General features: G+C 37.0%; 1 protein-coding gene across 5 annotated transcripts in view; it reads left to right on the forward strand.

Moving 5' to 3' along the window:
• The window catches only part of PLS1 (plastin 1), a 42,545-nt gene that overhangs the window by 17,883 nt on the left and 10,219 nt on the right, over nt 1–14,443 (forward strand). For all 5 annotated transcript variants that reach the window (XM_074547133.1, XM_005489447.4, XM_074547134.1 and 2 more), the window contains exons 2-10: nt 2,107–2,214; nt 4,418–4,581; nt 5,722–5,851; nt 7,374–7,506; nt 8,399–8,480; nt 9,803–9,968; nt 10,064–10,206; nt 11,247–11,342; nt 12,600–12,795. In XM_074547133.1, coding sequence (XP_074403234.1) covers nt 2,145–2,214; nt 4,418–4,581; nt 5,722–5,851; nt 7,374–7,506; nt 8,399–8,480; nt 9,803–9,968; nt 10,064–10,206; nt 11,247–11,342; nt 12,600–12,795 — 1,180 coding nt within the window. In that variant the 5' untranslated portion in view covers nt 2,107–2,144. The remainder of the gene's footprint in view (nt 1–2,106; nt 2,215–4,417; nt 4,582–5,721; nt 5,852–7,373; nt 7,507–8,398; nt 8,481–9,802; nt 9,969–10,063; nt 10,207–11,246; nt 11,343–12,599; nt 12,796–14,443) is intronic.

Below are 14,443 nucleotides of genomic sequence, written 5' to 3' on the forward strand. Positions count from 1 at the left end.
TTCTTTTTCTGCTTCATTCAAAAACAGATGTTTCTACTGTGTAACTGAAATAATCAACGTCTTTGGAAATCAAAGATTGCTATTTTATTAAATAGAATATGCTGGAAAATCTGAATTATCAATTATAAAAGGAGTGAAACTAATTTTATGCAGCTTTGCAGAAATGTATAAGATCTGAGTCATGATAATGGTAGTTAACTTCAATGGTGCCTGCAAAAGTGATGGTGTCTTTTATACTTGCATAGCTAAATATTTCACTTATGATTTGTCATGCCATTTCTGTATTTCAGATGAGTGTAATCTGTTTGGTTTTTGGTTTTTTTTTAGATTTAGAGCCATTTAAATTTCCTTTGTAATTTACATTTAAGTTGTTTATTTTTTTCATAAATTTTTCCACAGTTCATTATTTCTGGAATTGTCACATCAGGTTCCCAATGAAGGTACTTGCACTTCCAGAGATATCTGTGTGAAGGGTTATTTCTTCTGAACATATATTTTAATTTCTTTTATTTTGATTATGGGCACTGGTTCATGCTATTAGTAAGCTTAGCAAAACTGGTAAGAAGGATTTTAGTACTTAAATAAGATCTAGTGACATGAAGGAAAAAGACTTAACTTGCCACCCACACTCAAGGCCATATCCTGTGTGACCCACAGGAGCAGTCCCAGTGAAGACACAGAAAATACTAACCCAAGTAAAGTAGGCAAGATCTATTTAAAACAACCCACTGTTGTTTAAGAACTCTGTTTATACAGCATTGTGGGAGAAAAATTTTCCACAAAAGGTGGGGAAGCTAAAGTACAGCCTTTCCTAAGGGCATCCAGCATGATTCGTGCTAAAACTGATTGTTGAAGTCAGGTTTCCTCTTCTAGAGTCTTGTCCAGTGGGTAACAGCCCTGTTCTGCTGGTATGCACGATTTCTGGGGAAGAAGCAGCTGCATTTAGCAGACCAGAATATATTTATTGTGAGCTTGGTCATTCCAGGAATATATTTTTTCTATATTTTTTTAATATATATTTTTAGTGCAAAAGCACTAAACCAGAAGGAAAACTTGGGCAAGTTTAGAACAACTTTGATGAAAATATTTGTGTGAGGTGGATTTTTGTCACTTTTGGCTTATATAGTAAATGAAAAGATGAAACTTGGACATTTAGGACAGGCACAACCCCTCCTGTAGCAGCCTGTGCTCCCTCTGTCTCCAGCCAGGTGCACTCAGTGCAGGCAGGGCTGTGCTGCCCTGGGCTTGCCTTGTGTGTGCCAGTGGCACTGCACGGTGGAAAATGACAAATACAAATATAAACTTGGGTGTGGAGACAATGCATGGGGCTTCTTTACAAAGCTGCACTTACTGCCAATAAATCTGAATCATCCTGTTGTAGTAAGGCTTTGATAAGAGGAAAAATCTTTGACAGGAATTTACCAACCCCTATGACGGTGCCTTCAGTTTTGTTCTGCTTTGCTAAGAGGTCAGTAGAGAAAGGCTCCCAGTGAGACTCCAATCTTTGCACAGTAAAAGCCTTCATTCAGCTCTTTGGCAGTGTTAGGAGACAGCAGGGTGTCAGAAGAGTGGTAGAGTTCAGCTGGTGGTGCCTCCTGGAGTCGTGGAAAGGCTCCCTGGTGTTCCCTGACAGGTTGTGGGCAGGTCCTTGCAAGTGCCCCACTGAGGCTGATGTTGTGTAAATGTTGGAGTGCTCAGTGCTTTGCAGGGCTAGATTCCAGTGCTAAGCACTGCTTGGCAATGATACTGCATCTCACTAAGAAATTAATATTTCCAGAAATTTTTTTTGAAGTATGAAAAGATTTTAATGCTAGAAAACCACTTAAGCAGTGGAGGAAGGTTGTTGGCTAGTGTTTATTCTATGCAAATGAAAACATCAAATGTATGTAAACAGGGGCTGCTGCTGTGAATTTTCACTTACTCTTGCAGTGAAAAGAATTTCTGTACGTATCTGGTATACTTTAAAGTGTTGTTTGTAACATTTTAAGTGTGTCAGACCTGGACATGTCATTCAGGTCTGGTGCCTCGTGTTGAATAGATCAGTAACTTACATGTGTCTGGAATTACAGCCTGCCTCATATCTTACCTGTTTATTGTTATTATTAGGTATTAGCAATTGAGGACAACACTTGTGCTGGCTGAAGATGGAGAATAACATAACTACTATCTCTCGTGAAGAGCTTGAAGATCTACGAGAGGCATTTGGCAAAATTGGTATGTTTTAAATAAGGAGTCAAAATTCAGGTTTCTGAACTCCTTAATTTGGAAAAACTTTTGATTAAGCTTCAGATGTTCTATATTTTCATGTTAGGTTACTGACACTTGGTTTTTGCATTATTTGCATGCTTTGCTGAACTAATAATTTCATTTATTCAATCAGATTTTATGTTTTAAGGGAACTAAACTTGAAGATTTTTTGATCTTTTGTTAATAAGATCAGCTTTGTTACACCAGTGTTAATAAATAACTGTACAGTTTTGTATGCTTGAGAGGATGTTTAGAGATTAATCAGAGCACACAGAAAGTGTAAGAAATTATATAGCAGCTCACCCTTTTTTTCCAGATTGCACTGCTGTTGTGAATGTTCATATCTGCTTTATTTTGTATTTACTGAGGGGTGATGTGTAACTGTGCTGCTCAGGAAATCAAACAACCATGATTGTAATCAGTCATGATGGGGGGGACAGGATCATTTTAGGCAAGAACTCTTAAATAATAGGAGTCTTTACTTGGTAAAGAAACTATTGGGTATGTTAGAGATTTGGAAGACCATGAGTAGTATGAAGAAGTGAAGAGGGAATTACTTAGGATATGCCAATACAGGTATCACATGATGCCCACTAGAGAGTCAGGAAATTAAAATTAAAATTTGAACTTTACAATAAATAACAGAACAATGAACCCATTGACTCAGGATGTTGCTGAGACCAAACAAAGAGTAGAAATTCTACAGGGAGTATGATACATCCATGGAAGATCATTCCTGAGTTGCTGTTAATCATCAGGACATCTATAGCTCAAGTGGTTTGTATCCTGCAGGTGCTGGGATGACAGACCAAGGAGAAGAGCACCATATACATGTATCAGTCTGCTAAGAGATGTTAGCACAGCTAGAGACTCACTGGTGCTGTCTGACAGCTTTTCTATGTTTGGTTTTCACCATCTGTATTTCTTCTTTATCTCCATCCTCTACCTGCATCTTTTCCTATTTCAGCTTGAAGAATTGTCTGTACTGTTCCTACTCCCTGAAGAGCATTTTTTCCTTATGTTTTCTGTAAAACATAAAAATTAAGCAACATTAGTTCAATTTTTTTTCACATTTCTAATGTCTTTATGGATATAGTACTTGCAACTAAATTGGTAAACTGAGAGAAGGCATTTATTTAACTCTCAGCTTGTCATCATGGAAACTTACCCTCAGTGAAAGATGAACCTAGAGAAATAAAATAGCTGGTAATCTGAGTGAGCTCATGAGCATGTCCTCTGATAGTTAGACCATCCCTGTTATTATGTGTGGTCTTACATGTCTGCAAGCCACTGGATGAATTAATGCATATGCAGACATCAAGTTTGTGTATTGATTTGTGAACTTTTGATAGTATCAAAACCACAATTTTTTTTTTGCCCTGCATTTTTAGCCTTTTGCCTACAGTGAAATGTTGCTGCCTTATGAAGCTCTACAGAAGCTACATAGTGTAGTATGGATTACAAAAAAAATTACTGTGTAGTAATTAATTATGGCTGGAGATGAAATCATGTTTCTCTGCTTGCCCTTCTGTAATGGGAGGCATTCATCCACTCTGGTATCATTGACTGAGTTCTGATACTAGATGCAATATGAAGAGATGTTTTTAACTAGTAAATGAAAAAAAAAAACCAACAAAAGTGGGAGCACCTTGACAAGTCAGAGAAGTGGCCACATCATCTGTTTCTGATTCATTGTGATGTTCTCTTAAATTTCTTGTAAATATATCATTCATAGAGCTCTTGTAATCACAACATGCATCAGATTTGAGCTTACTGATTGTGCTGATTGCAAATGGTTTAATATTACACTAAGCATATATTAATTCATGTCCCTTTAACTTGAATGTTTATAGATAATGTTGTTGTGAGTCTTAAAAACAAATAAGGAAATCTTGAACTTCACTATTTGCAAATTTGCTATCTTGTTCTATCTGTGCTCTGGGATCAGAAGATAGTTCCTGAGAAAGCATATAAGAAGATGGCACAAGTCCTAGATAGTTATGCCTCCTATCCACAAGCATTCCTTCTTACTTATCTATATCAGAGAAAGAAACACTCATCTCCTAGAACTGTGTTTATCATGCTTCATTTATTCTTAACAGTTACCATATCTTAGTACATGAATGCATGAGTTTACACAAGTATAACAACTTGTGCTTTCATTCTACAGATATTGACAACAGTGGGTATGTCAGTGATTACGAGCTTCAAGACCTGTTTAAAGAAGCAAGTCTGCCCTTGCCTGGTTACAAAGTCCGGGAGATTGTAGAAAAAATCATTTTGGTGACAGACAGCAGCAAGGATGGGAAAATCAACTTTGAAGAATTTGTCTCTGTAAGACCTTTCCTTTGGATGTTTCTCTACTGTTTAAAATCTACTGAGAATTAAATGCTATAACTAAGTGCTTTTTTTTTATAGAACTGTTATTTTGAGTTTTCTGTGACAACCTAGAATATCCTATATTGTTATTTTCTAATTTTTATCTTTCACACTCCAAGTTAATGTTGCATGTGAAAGAACAGTAGTTGCAATCAGTCTTGTTTTCTGTTTCCTCCAAGGTGAGGGGAAGGAGTACATATTGTAGGCACTGTTGGGTCAGCCCTCTCTGACAGAAAAGCAGACAATTGGATAGCAGCCTCTGAATGCTCTTAGCAGTGCTTCACTCTGCTTAATCTCTATACTAATGGTTGTTTATTACTGGCAGTGAGGTACAAATTTTCCTTTTCACTGAGCAGATTTCAAAGCTTTAGGCTTTTCTAATGAGAATCACTCACTGGTGCATTTTAAAAGAAAGAAGAACTTATCAGGCTGTTGGTTGTGGGTGCTTGGGGATGATGATGTTTTGTTTTGAAATTAGAGTACTGCTGCTAATTGCACAAGGTTGCTTGTTGAATTAGGGATTGAGCTTTCTTTCTGAGATTCTAAACATGCAAGTATTTGCTTCCAGGTATTAACTGTGTCTTTTACTTCATTGTCAGTCTGAGACTTCTGCAGTATTTGGGCAAACCTAGGACATACTGATATATTCAGTGTGGGTTACATTGCAGGCAGGTGGAAAATGGTTTTAGCTTGATAAAGGAAGGGCATGTTTAACTGTCATGTTATAACCTTTTACATGCAAAGCATGTGGGGAAATCAGTGGAAAAAATATACTATCATCATCAAAACTGTGTGTATCTTTAGTTGTGTTCTTCAGTTTACCAAAATATCTATGGAAAAATTGTGTTGATCTTTGTATGTCTATTTTTTTAGAGAGCATGGCTTAATAGAAGTATTCACTGTGAAATAATATGTTAGATATCCAGTATAGATACAGATATCCAAACAGTAATTATTTCTTTTTAGACAAGAAGTCATTTTAAATATCAAAGAAATTCAGTCAGATTAACTACTGACTCTAGACTACCTAGATGATTTAACAGTTATTTGAAGGTGCAATCAATCACAAAATGCTTTCTATTTTTTTAATTTTAGATAATTCAGGAATTGAAAAGCAAAGATGTTAGCAAATCTTTCAGAAAATCAATAAACAAAAAGCAAGGTATTACAGCAATTGGAGGAACATCAGCAATATCTAGTGAGGGGACGCAGCACTCTTATTCAGGTAAGAAATAATCAAGCATGGGCAAATTTTCCGTGGAGGGAGACTCTTTGAATTTGCACTACAGATAAAACAGAACCTAACTGGAAACTGTTGGCAATAAAAGCAAATTAACAGAGCAAAAGCTTATGGAGATAGACAAAGTAAGTGTGGGTGGTAGTTTGTTAGCTCTGCTCAGTTGTTGCTTAGTTTCACTCTTAGTTGCACCTGGAGGCAAGTTGGGCATCTCTGTGAGAGCAAAAGAGGAAAGCAGGCACTGACACCTTGTGGGGGAGGAAAAGCCCCTTTGGTGTACTGCTAGTAAAGCTAGTCAAGTTTTTGCCTTCATTATGTGCTAATGGACACTCATTCCTATATTCAGATAAAACAAGGAATGAATTCTCATTTTGAATTCCACAGTGTTAACTAACATGAACTAAAACCCCACTAACAAACCACCACATATCCTTTCTGGATGGATTGCCCTCCTCAGCTGTCTCTGCATTATGGAATTGTTCACTTGTACATGGTTTTTGTATAGACTGTCTCACTCTGAAGAAGCTGCTTTTAATATTTGATCTGTTTCCTTCTACTTCCCCCTGCTGCATGTAATTTAAGTTGATAATTGTGCCTAATTGCATTGCAGTTCTTGGCCAGAGTGTGAGCCAACTTCTAGGATCATGTTGCAATCGGCAATATTGCAACTTTTTTGATTGACTTAAGTCTGGAATTTGTCTTGTTCCAGATTGTGTTAAGGTTCTGTAAATGAGGAAGATTTACTTTAAATATCAAAAGTGGCAATATCTTCTTTTTCAGTAGGATTCCAGCACCAGCTATACCTGGTGCGTCCTTAAAGCAGGGATATGCTCCATCCCAAAGGATGCCTGTAGGGCATCAGAGGTGATTCTTTAGATGCAGTTTTGTTTTTGGGGGAGAGAAACAAACCTCACTAGAGCACAGTTCATCTGGCCTGGCCTCACCTAGCATCTCGTTTATGATGAGGTGAAGTGTGTTCTAGAATTTCACATTGTTTCCCATTGACAGCAAAAGAAGTGTACTGAGTCAGGTGCTTCTAATAACTGAGATATTAAACTTCTTAAGTTTCTCAAAGCTAAAGACAGCTCAGCACTTCAGATCAGTATCAAAAGGCTGCAGTCTCCAAAGTCCAGCAGAAGGCTGAATGAAACACTGCATTTTAAGCAAACAGTGCATGGAGTGACATGTTGCATATTTCAGAAGAGATGTCTGCACCTCTTCTTTGTAACGGCTGAGAAACCAAATTTGAAGTCAGCCTTGAGGATACCTTCTCTCAGATGTTCCTATGATTCATGTTATCCTTCAGAAAATCACCAGATACTTAGAGGGTGCAGTGGGAGAAAGGCTAATCTATACTTACCATTTTTTGTGGTTTTTGTCATTGCTCTGATTTTTTTAATAATTGACCTCTGTGAAATTAAGGGGTTTTGCTGCAGATGACCCAAGTATGCTGTTACTAGTATGTCTTCCTGGAAATGTACATCTTTTATTTTAATGTCTTTCTTTTCAGAGGAAGAAAAAGTTGCTTTTGTTAATTGGATAAATAAAGCTCTACAAGATGACCCAGACTGTAAGCACCTCCTACCAATGAACCCATCAGATGCCAGTCTGTTTAAATCCCTTGCAGATGGCATCCTTCTTTGGTGAGTCCAAGGCTATCAGAAAGAAAGGAAATTAATCTCAAAGGTTAAATGCTGATCACAGTGACATGAATTGGAAAACTTTGGACAGGTGTTAAGATCAAGATCCCACTCTTAAATATTTCATTTCTTTGCCCATAGAAATGTGATTTTTAGCATATTTTCTATGTGACACTGTGCATACATTATAGAAGCAGTTTTCCTCTTCAGACCCATAATTATTCATGCCAGATATGTGCAGGCTGTTTATAAAGGAGATAATTAAACAGTTCATAAATTCATTACTTGAAATAATTAGAAAACTTGACTATTTTAAATATTTTTAAAAGTTACTACTTTTAGTCATTAAATCATGGGATATCAGGAAAAGAAATTTGAATTTAAATCCATGGCAAAATGGAGAGCATATAGTAGATCCCTTAACTTCAGTCTGCTGTAACTTTCTAGTTAAAGTGGATTACTAGTACTTAGTGACACACCATGGTAACAAGGGATTAGCTGTTAGTGTTGATGTGAATTAGTCTGAGATTCACGTAGATACAAGGTACTACAGAAATGCAGGGCAGGAATACACTGATTATACCACAGTTTTTCAGTAGAGACCATTTAAGTTACTTTGGTTTACAGTTTTCATCTCAGGAGCTTTCTTTGACTGTTATAAATATGATCTGTTAATTATGAAAGGAAGATGCAATATATTATCTGGGGCATTCTGAATGAATGTGCAGTTATTTAATGGGGGAGAGGAGATTTAGACAATGGTCTTTTTTGTTTTGTTTTGGTTTTTTAATCTTGTCAGAAATGTGTGCAGCTAGTTGAATGTTAGTAGTTTATAACCAAATAATATTTTCTGAGAAATGGAAGTTTGAATAAACTCTTGACTTTTCTTTCTTAGCAAAATGATCAACTTTTCACAACCAGATACAATTGATGAAAGGGCTATTAATAAGAAAAAACTCACTCCTTTCACTATTTCTGTAAGTACTCCATGAATAGGAACTTGCCACAAATGAGAAAGTATTTTTCTGTTTTAATGACAGCTAATGACCAGAAGTGGTGGAGAAAAAAAAAATTTAAAAATCATATGTAATAAAAAAATCCTGAAGCATGGGCTTATATTTTCTGAAAAACCCTACTGTATTCTCCTATTTCTTAGATGATTTACAGAAAAAATATTTTTTTCTTGTTTTGTCTAATTTTTTCCCTAGTAGCTATTTGTGTTTTGCCTTACTGAGTACCTGAAGTAAATAATTTTAGACTTTGAGTGGATGGCCAGGTTGTATTTCAGCCATGTAGAAAGTATCTGCATGGCTGCATATTCTGTGATAGGATGATGCGCTTTCTGTACTGGAGAGTAGCTTTGACAGAGGATGAGGAGATGACAGAAACAAGTTTTTGACAGAAACAATTTTTAACAACTTAGTTTGGGTTTAAGAAAACAGGTCCGGAAAGGGAAGTAGATCCATAATTTACAGATCCAATGAGGAAAAAAAACTGCTCATAAAAACCTCAGTTAAATGGCAAACTTCATTTGGGGCAGTGATGCTAAAATTTGAAAAGTTAAACCACACTAAGTTCTAAATCCTCCACAAGGGTTTTGTAATCACTACTCATTTAAAAAAGATTTGTCAGCAAAGATGATACTGCACGTGTTTATGTTGCCTCTGTAGATAGTGAAATATGACACAAGAAAATAGTAACAACTGATGAGAGCTGCCAGCTATTTTTTCTTGGAATCTTTGTCAATATCTCTGACAATCACTAGCTTTACTTTGAGTGTCAGGGTTTTGAATTGTCTTGATTTTCTTATGGTCTTCATTCAATTACAGTTTAACAATTGCTTGAATAAATGTGTAAGATTTAAGATGGGATGACAATGATGTCAGTAGTATCCTGCACAGGACTCCATACAGGAATTCCATATGAACATGTTTTTCAGGATCAAGCCTTTGATATTTAAACAAATCAATGCAATGCATATGCAATGCATGCTGGGCAGCAGTATTTAATTTGTATAACTGATACTTAGGAATTGCAACAAATATTTTTATTAAAATAATCTTCAGTAATCCCAGCTGCAGAAGGTGGCCCACAATTTTTAGGTGGGTCAATATTAAACGCTGTCATTGTTTTTGTTAAATTTTGGTAAGATGCAAGGTAGTTAACAAAAACCTCCAGAGTGCAGTTTTCCATTCAAAGCCATTGAATTAATGCATTTTTTTCTTCCAAAGTTTAATATGAACAATTTTACTAAAAAATACAATCTCCCAAGTTTGTTAAATTATGATATTCCAAATAGGAAAACTTAAACCTGGCTCTGAACTCAGCATCTGCCATTGGCTGCACGGTTGTCAATATTGGATCACAAGATTTGCAAGAAGGAAAGCCACACTTGGTATTGGGACTCTTGTGGCAGATCATTAAAGTTGGCCTTTTTGCTGATATTGAGATCTCCAGAAATGAAGGTAAGAGTAATGCCTGCTAGAGCAATGCCAGCCCCTTGGAATTAGCTCAGACCACAATAGCAGTGATCTCAGCTTTCTTTCAAACTTGCTTTTAGCTCTTATTGCCTTGCTAAATGAAGGGGAAGAGCTGGATGAGTTAATGAAGCTCTCCCCAGAAGACCTCTTGCTGCGCTGGGTGAATTACCATCTGGCCAATGCAGGGTGGCAGAAAATCACTAACTTCAGCCAAGACATCAAGGTATGTAGTTATTTCTTCTCATAATTGAACACAGTGGTATTAAAGCACACAGTGTATAGAAAAAAACTGTCAGATCAGGAGAATTTAGATACAATAGTAATCTGCTTTATCTGACTGCAGGTTTATCCTGCATTTTTCAACACTGAAAATTTTGATCTCTTCAATCCTATTTAGTTGCTCATCCCCTGTATTATCATATCACAGTGCAAAGTGAACATTTCCAACAAGCTGATAGTCAGGGAAGTTCTAATGTTGTTATGTGTCTATTAGAGTTATTTAGGATAATTTGCACCACATTACTAGCTGCCTAATACCTGCCAGTCACTGCTTTGCTGGTGTGTCAGCTGAGTGACACAGGGGCTGAAAGGTTCCTTCTCTCTTCAGTCATTCTGCAAAGGCAGGCAGAGCATTGTAGTAGCCCCGCTGAGGAGAGAACACAGCAACTTTTAAAAACTGAAAGCAAAGGAGGAAGACTGCCTTAAGGTGGTTAGACCTCCTTTCATTGGACAAAACCATGTCCTTAATGGTTTTTGGCTATCTGCTGCACCACTCAGCAAGTTACATCATTTCAAATGCTGTCAAGAAGGCTGTTATTAAAGCAGACTAACTAGGGTTTTTTATGAAAACTGCTACTATGGTAAAAAAATTATATGGTGCTTAAGAGAAGTAGTAAATACTTCTAGGACTAGTAGGGGTTTATTTTTTCTTCTAGTTTGTTACTGCAAAATTGATCCTTTTTGTGGGTGACCACATAAATTTGCCCTGAACATCTTAATTGCAACAGTCTAGATAATATTCAACAGAATAAATTTAACTAGTGTTGTCCACAATAATTATCAGATATTCCTTTTCTCTGTCATCTGGCTGATTAAGTTTTGTGTGAAACAGGGTAGTAAAATGGCTGCATGACTTCATCCATATTCACTGAAATTAGAGAGCTGTATATTTGACTCCTGTGGCTTTTGGATTGGAGTATTCCAGTAATAAATGTCTAGGAAAGGCTGCAAACGTGCTGCTTTTTTTTTATTACACTATTTTAGGATTCAAGAGCCTACTACCATTTGTTAAATGAGATTGCACCCAAAGGAGATGACCCTGAGCAATTGCCTATCAAAATTGACTTTACAGGATTTCATGTAAGTATGCAGAAATGTAAAAACAGACTGGAATTATCTGAGACCTCTGTGTATGTATCCAACATTCTGGTTACCAGGTTATCCCTGAATCCTCTTCTGTTTCCTAAGGTGTGCAAAAACTCAGCCAGATTGCTCAGTGTTACTAAAGCTTAAATGAGCAAAAACTTGAGCCTACAGTGCTGCTGAAACAGGATAATGCATCCTGCAGTCAAAAGTTTGGAGCTATGTTTCACTTGGAGTAGTGTATATTGATTTTCAGTTGGAATAGTGTACATTGTTGGGTCATCCAACATGAATATTAGAGCATCCTGCTCAGCTCTCCTGGTCTGGAATTCAGACAAGGAAGAACAGACTTCACAAACCGTTGTTCCTTCCTCTAACCAAGCAGCAATTAGAAATAACATGTAAGCCCTTCCAATAACCAGCAGCAAAGTGTGGCATCCATCAAGCTTTAAGGTGTAAAGGGACAGAGGTCTAAAACCAGCCTACATTGATGTGGAAGCACTTGTCTAAGTGGCTTCATAATGCCTGTTGGAAGGGTTATTGTGGGAGTGCATTTGCTCCAAAGTTGAACTGCATGCCTGAGATACTTATATATTAATCAGAATATACAGTAGAATCTCATTATTCATTATAAGCATGAAACCCATGTGCATGATTGTTTTCTTATATACTTTAGTTCTCATAAATTCCTTGTTTGCTTTGTTTGCTCTTGTTGGGGATTTTTAGAGAGTGAGAAAGAGTAGAAGTAAATTTTTTCCATGTAATTTCCTACAGTTCATATGATCACATTTTTGTAATGGACCAGTATATTACTAATAAAGACTAACGAACAAAACATAAGTTGCCAATTTTGATGATTAAGGGAAAGAATATTAAAAGGACAGCAAGTTGAAAGCATTCAAACTCTTATTGGAATTACTTGAGAATATAATTTTAAAGCAGTGATGGTGAACCTTTAGTACATGTAGGAGGAGAAGGAATATGGGAATCAACAGCCTGGAAATGGAAATAGCATCTCTACACTCCTGGCTGCAGTTGCTGTGATTCATGAGGAATGCTGTGCTGACAGCCACAGAAGTGAAGGACAGTAGAAGGCAGAGGGGAATTGTCCTGGGCTGTAAGAGCTAGCTCAGGCATTGGCAGAATGAGGGAGGAACTGACATGGGTCATTTAAAGATTTCCCTAGCTGATGATTCAGTAAAATCTAATACTAGACTTAACTGTAAATTAACTTTTGTTTGTTTTTCTTTTTAGGATAAAAATGACTTGAGGAGGGCTGAATACATGCTCCAACAGGCAGATAAATTGGGCTGCAGACAGTTTGTAACTCCAGCTGATGTGGTTGCAGGCAACCCTAAACTCAATTTGGCTTTTGTTGCAAATCTCTTTAACACATATCCAGCCCTGCACAAGCCTGACAATTCATCTTATGATCTCAATTTATTAGAAGGTACTCAACTTTCTAACTGTATGGAAGAGAAGAATATCAGTATTAGAATATTTGTAGTGATTTCTACTTAGGTATTCCTCCTAGGTTGTGATGTAGAATCCCTGTGTGCTGGTGCCTATGTTTACTTACTAGCAGCCAATTTAAGCCTTAGTGGAAAACCCCAGTAGTGTGTATATTGTTCACTTGTGTTAGCCTGACCAAATGGTCATTCCTGGATAACCTTCTGTCATCCATTTGCAGGAGCAAAAACTGTCCTCCTACTTTCCTTTCAGTTTCCCATGCTTCTTTCCATGCTATTTATATTTGAGCTGATATACAAATTCTGTTTTTTCTTTGAAGTGCTATATTATGCAACTGTAATAGTCTTTAAAAGTATTTTTCACATATTTTTGTGCATTTGTATATATGTGTGTGTATGTTTGTTGCCTTTTAAATTAGGAAACATTTTTTTTAAAAAGGCTTTTGTATCAGCAGCCTGTATAGATCCTGTCATAGCAGGGAACTTGGCCTTTAACTGTACAGTTCAGATCTCTGATGCCAGACATAAAGGGATAATTGGTAGCAATCTTTGGCTGTTGCCCTTGCTGTGGACCAGCTAATCTAGGATAATGGAATGGCTCCTGCCAGTGTATTTCACAGTTGTTCACTGATCTCAAAGGAGTGTGAGAATCAGGGGTGCTGCACTCGGGAGAATCATCAGCAATGTTCACATAGTCCTCTGCACTGCCTTCTCGTGCCTTCCTCTTACTGTTCCTATCAGGTTTCCTTTCCATCTAGGTGAGTCCATCTTCCTTTGCTCCTGTTTTTTCATGACTTGTCTGTGCTGCTGCATCCCTGTGTCACAAATCTTGTATCCCTCAGAGCATTCCTGTTTCAGGCTTCTGGCTCTTCTAGCTTCAGCTGGGTGCCAGCTGTGATAGAGGCTGTAGAGCACAGGACCTTGTCTTCCCTTTCCAGCTGTGATATCCCAGTCACTGCAGTCCCTGCTGGCCAGGACAAATGACTGAAGGAAAGGTCTGCTCTTCCTCTGCTTCAGTTTTGTTAGAAATGTCAGCTCTTGGAAATGCATACAGGAGCTGGGTGGAGGTGGAATATGCTCAGTTCACCTTCTCTGCTCTGAAGATAAAATTGCTGGTGTGAATTGAAATACCGAAAACTTGGTTAAATTTGGAAGCGTTTTCAATGGCATGGGAAAAACCTGTTGAATTGGTTTCTGGACTTTCCTGAAACATTTAGATGGAGATGAAAGTCTCAGCCAAACCAATTTAAAAAGTTACAATCAACTGAATGCTAGGCTATGATTTTGTAATTATAAATACTGGCCAAATTTAACTTACTATTTACAGTATATATTTTTGAGATGGATAATCATGCCAATGTTACCTGTTCAAAGAAAAGTAGATGACTCCTTTTTGCCCTCAAATAATAATTGCCGTGGTGTCAAGTAGATCTAAACCATCAAAATAGCTATTTCAGCCCAAAGCCAAGGTTGTGAATGGTTTTTTTTTCCTGTTAATGTATTGTTTGTTTTCCATTAAGTCCTGTGTTTATACCGATGTTTTCTCAAGCTAGTGATATAAAATATGACATTGATTTCTTTATAGTTTCATCATAGATTGTCTGTTGAAATCTGACTCATAATTTATAA

Source organism: Zonotrichia albicollis, chromosome 9 (assembly GCF_047830755.1).
Source record: "Zonotrichia albicollis isolate bZonAlb1 chromosome 9, bZonAlb1.hap1, whole genome shotgun sequence".
NCBI classification, from domain to species: Eukaryota; Metazoa; Chordata; class Aves; order Passeriformes; family Passerellidae; genus Zonotrichia; species Zonotrichia albicollis.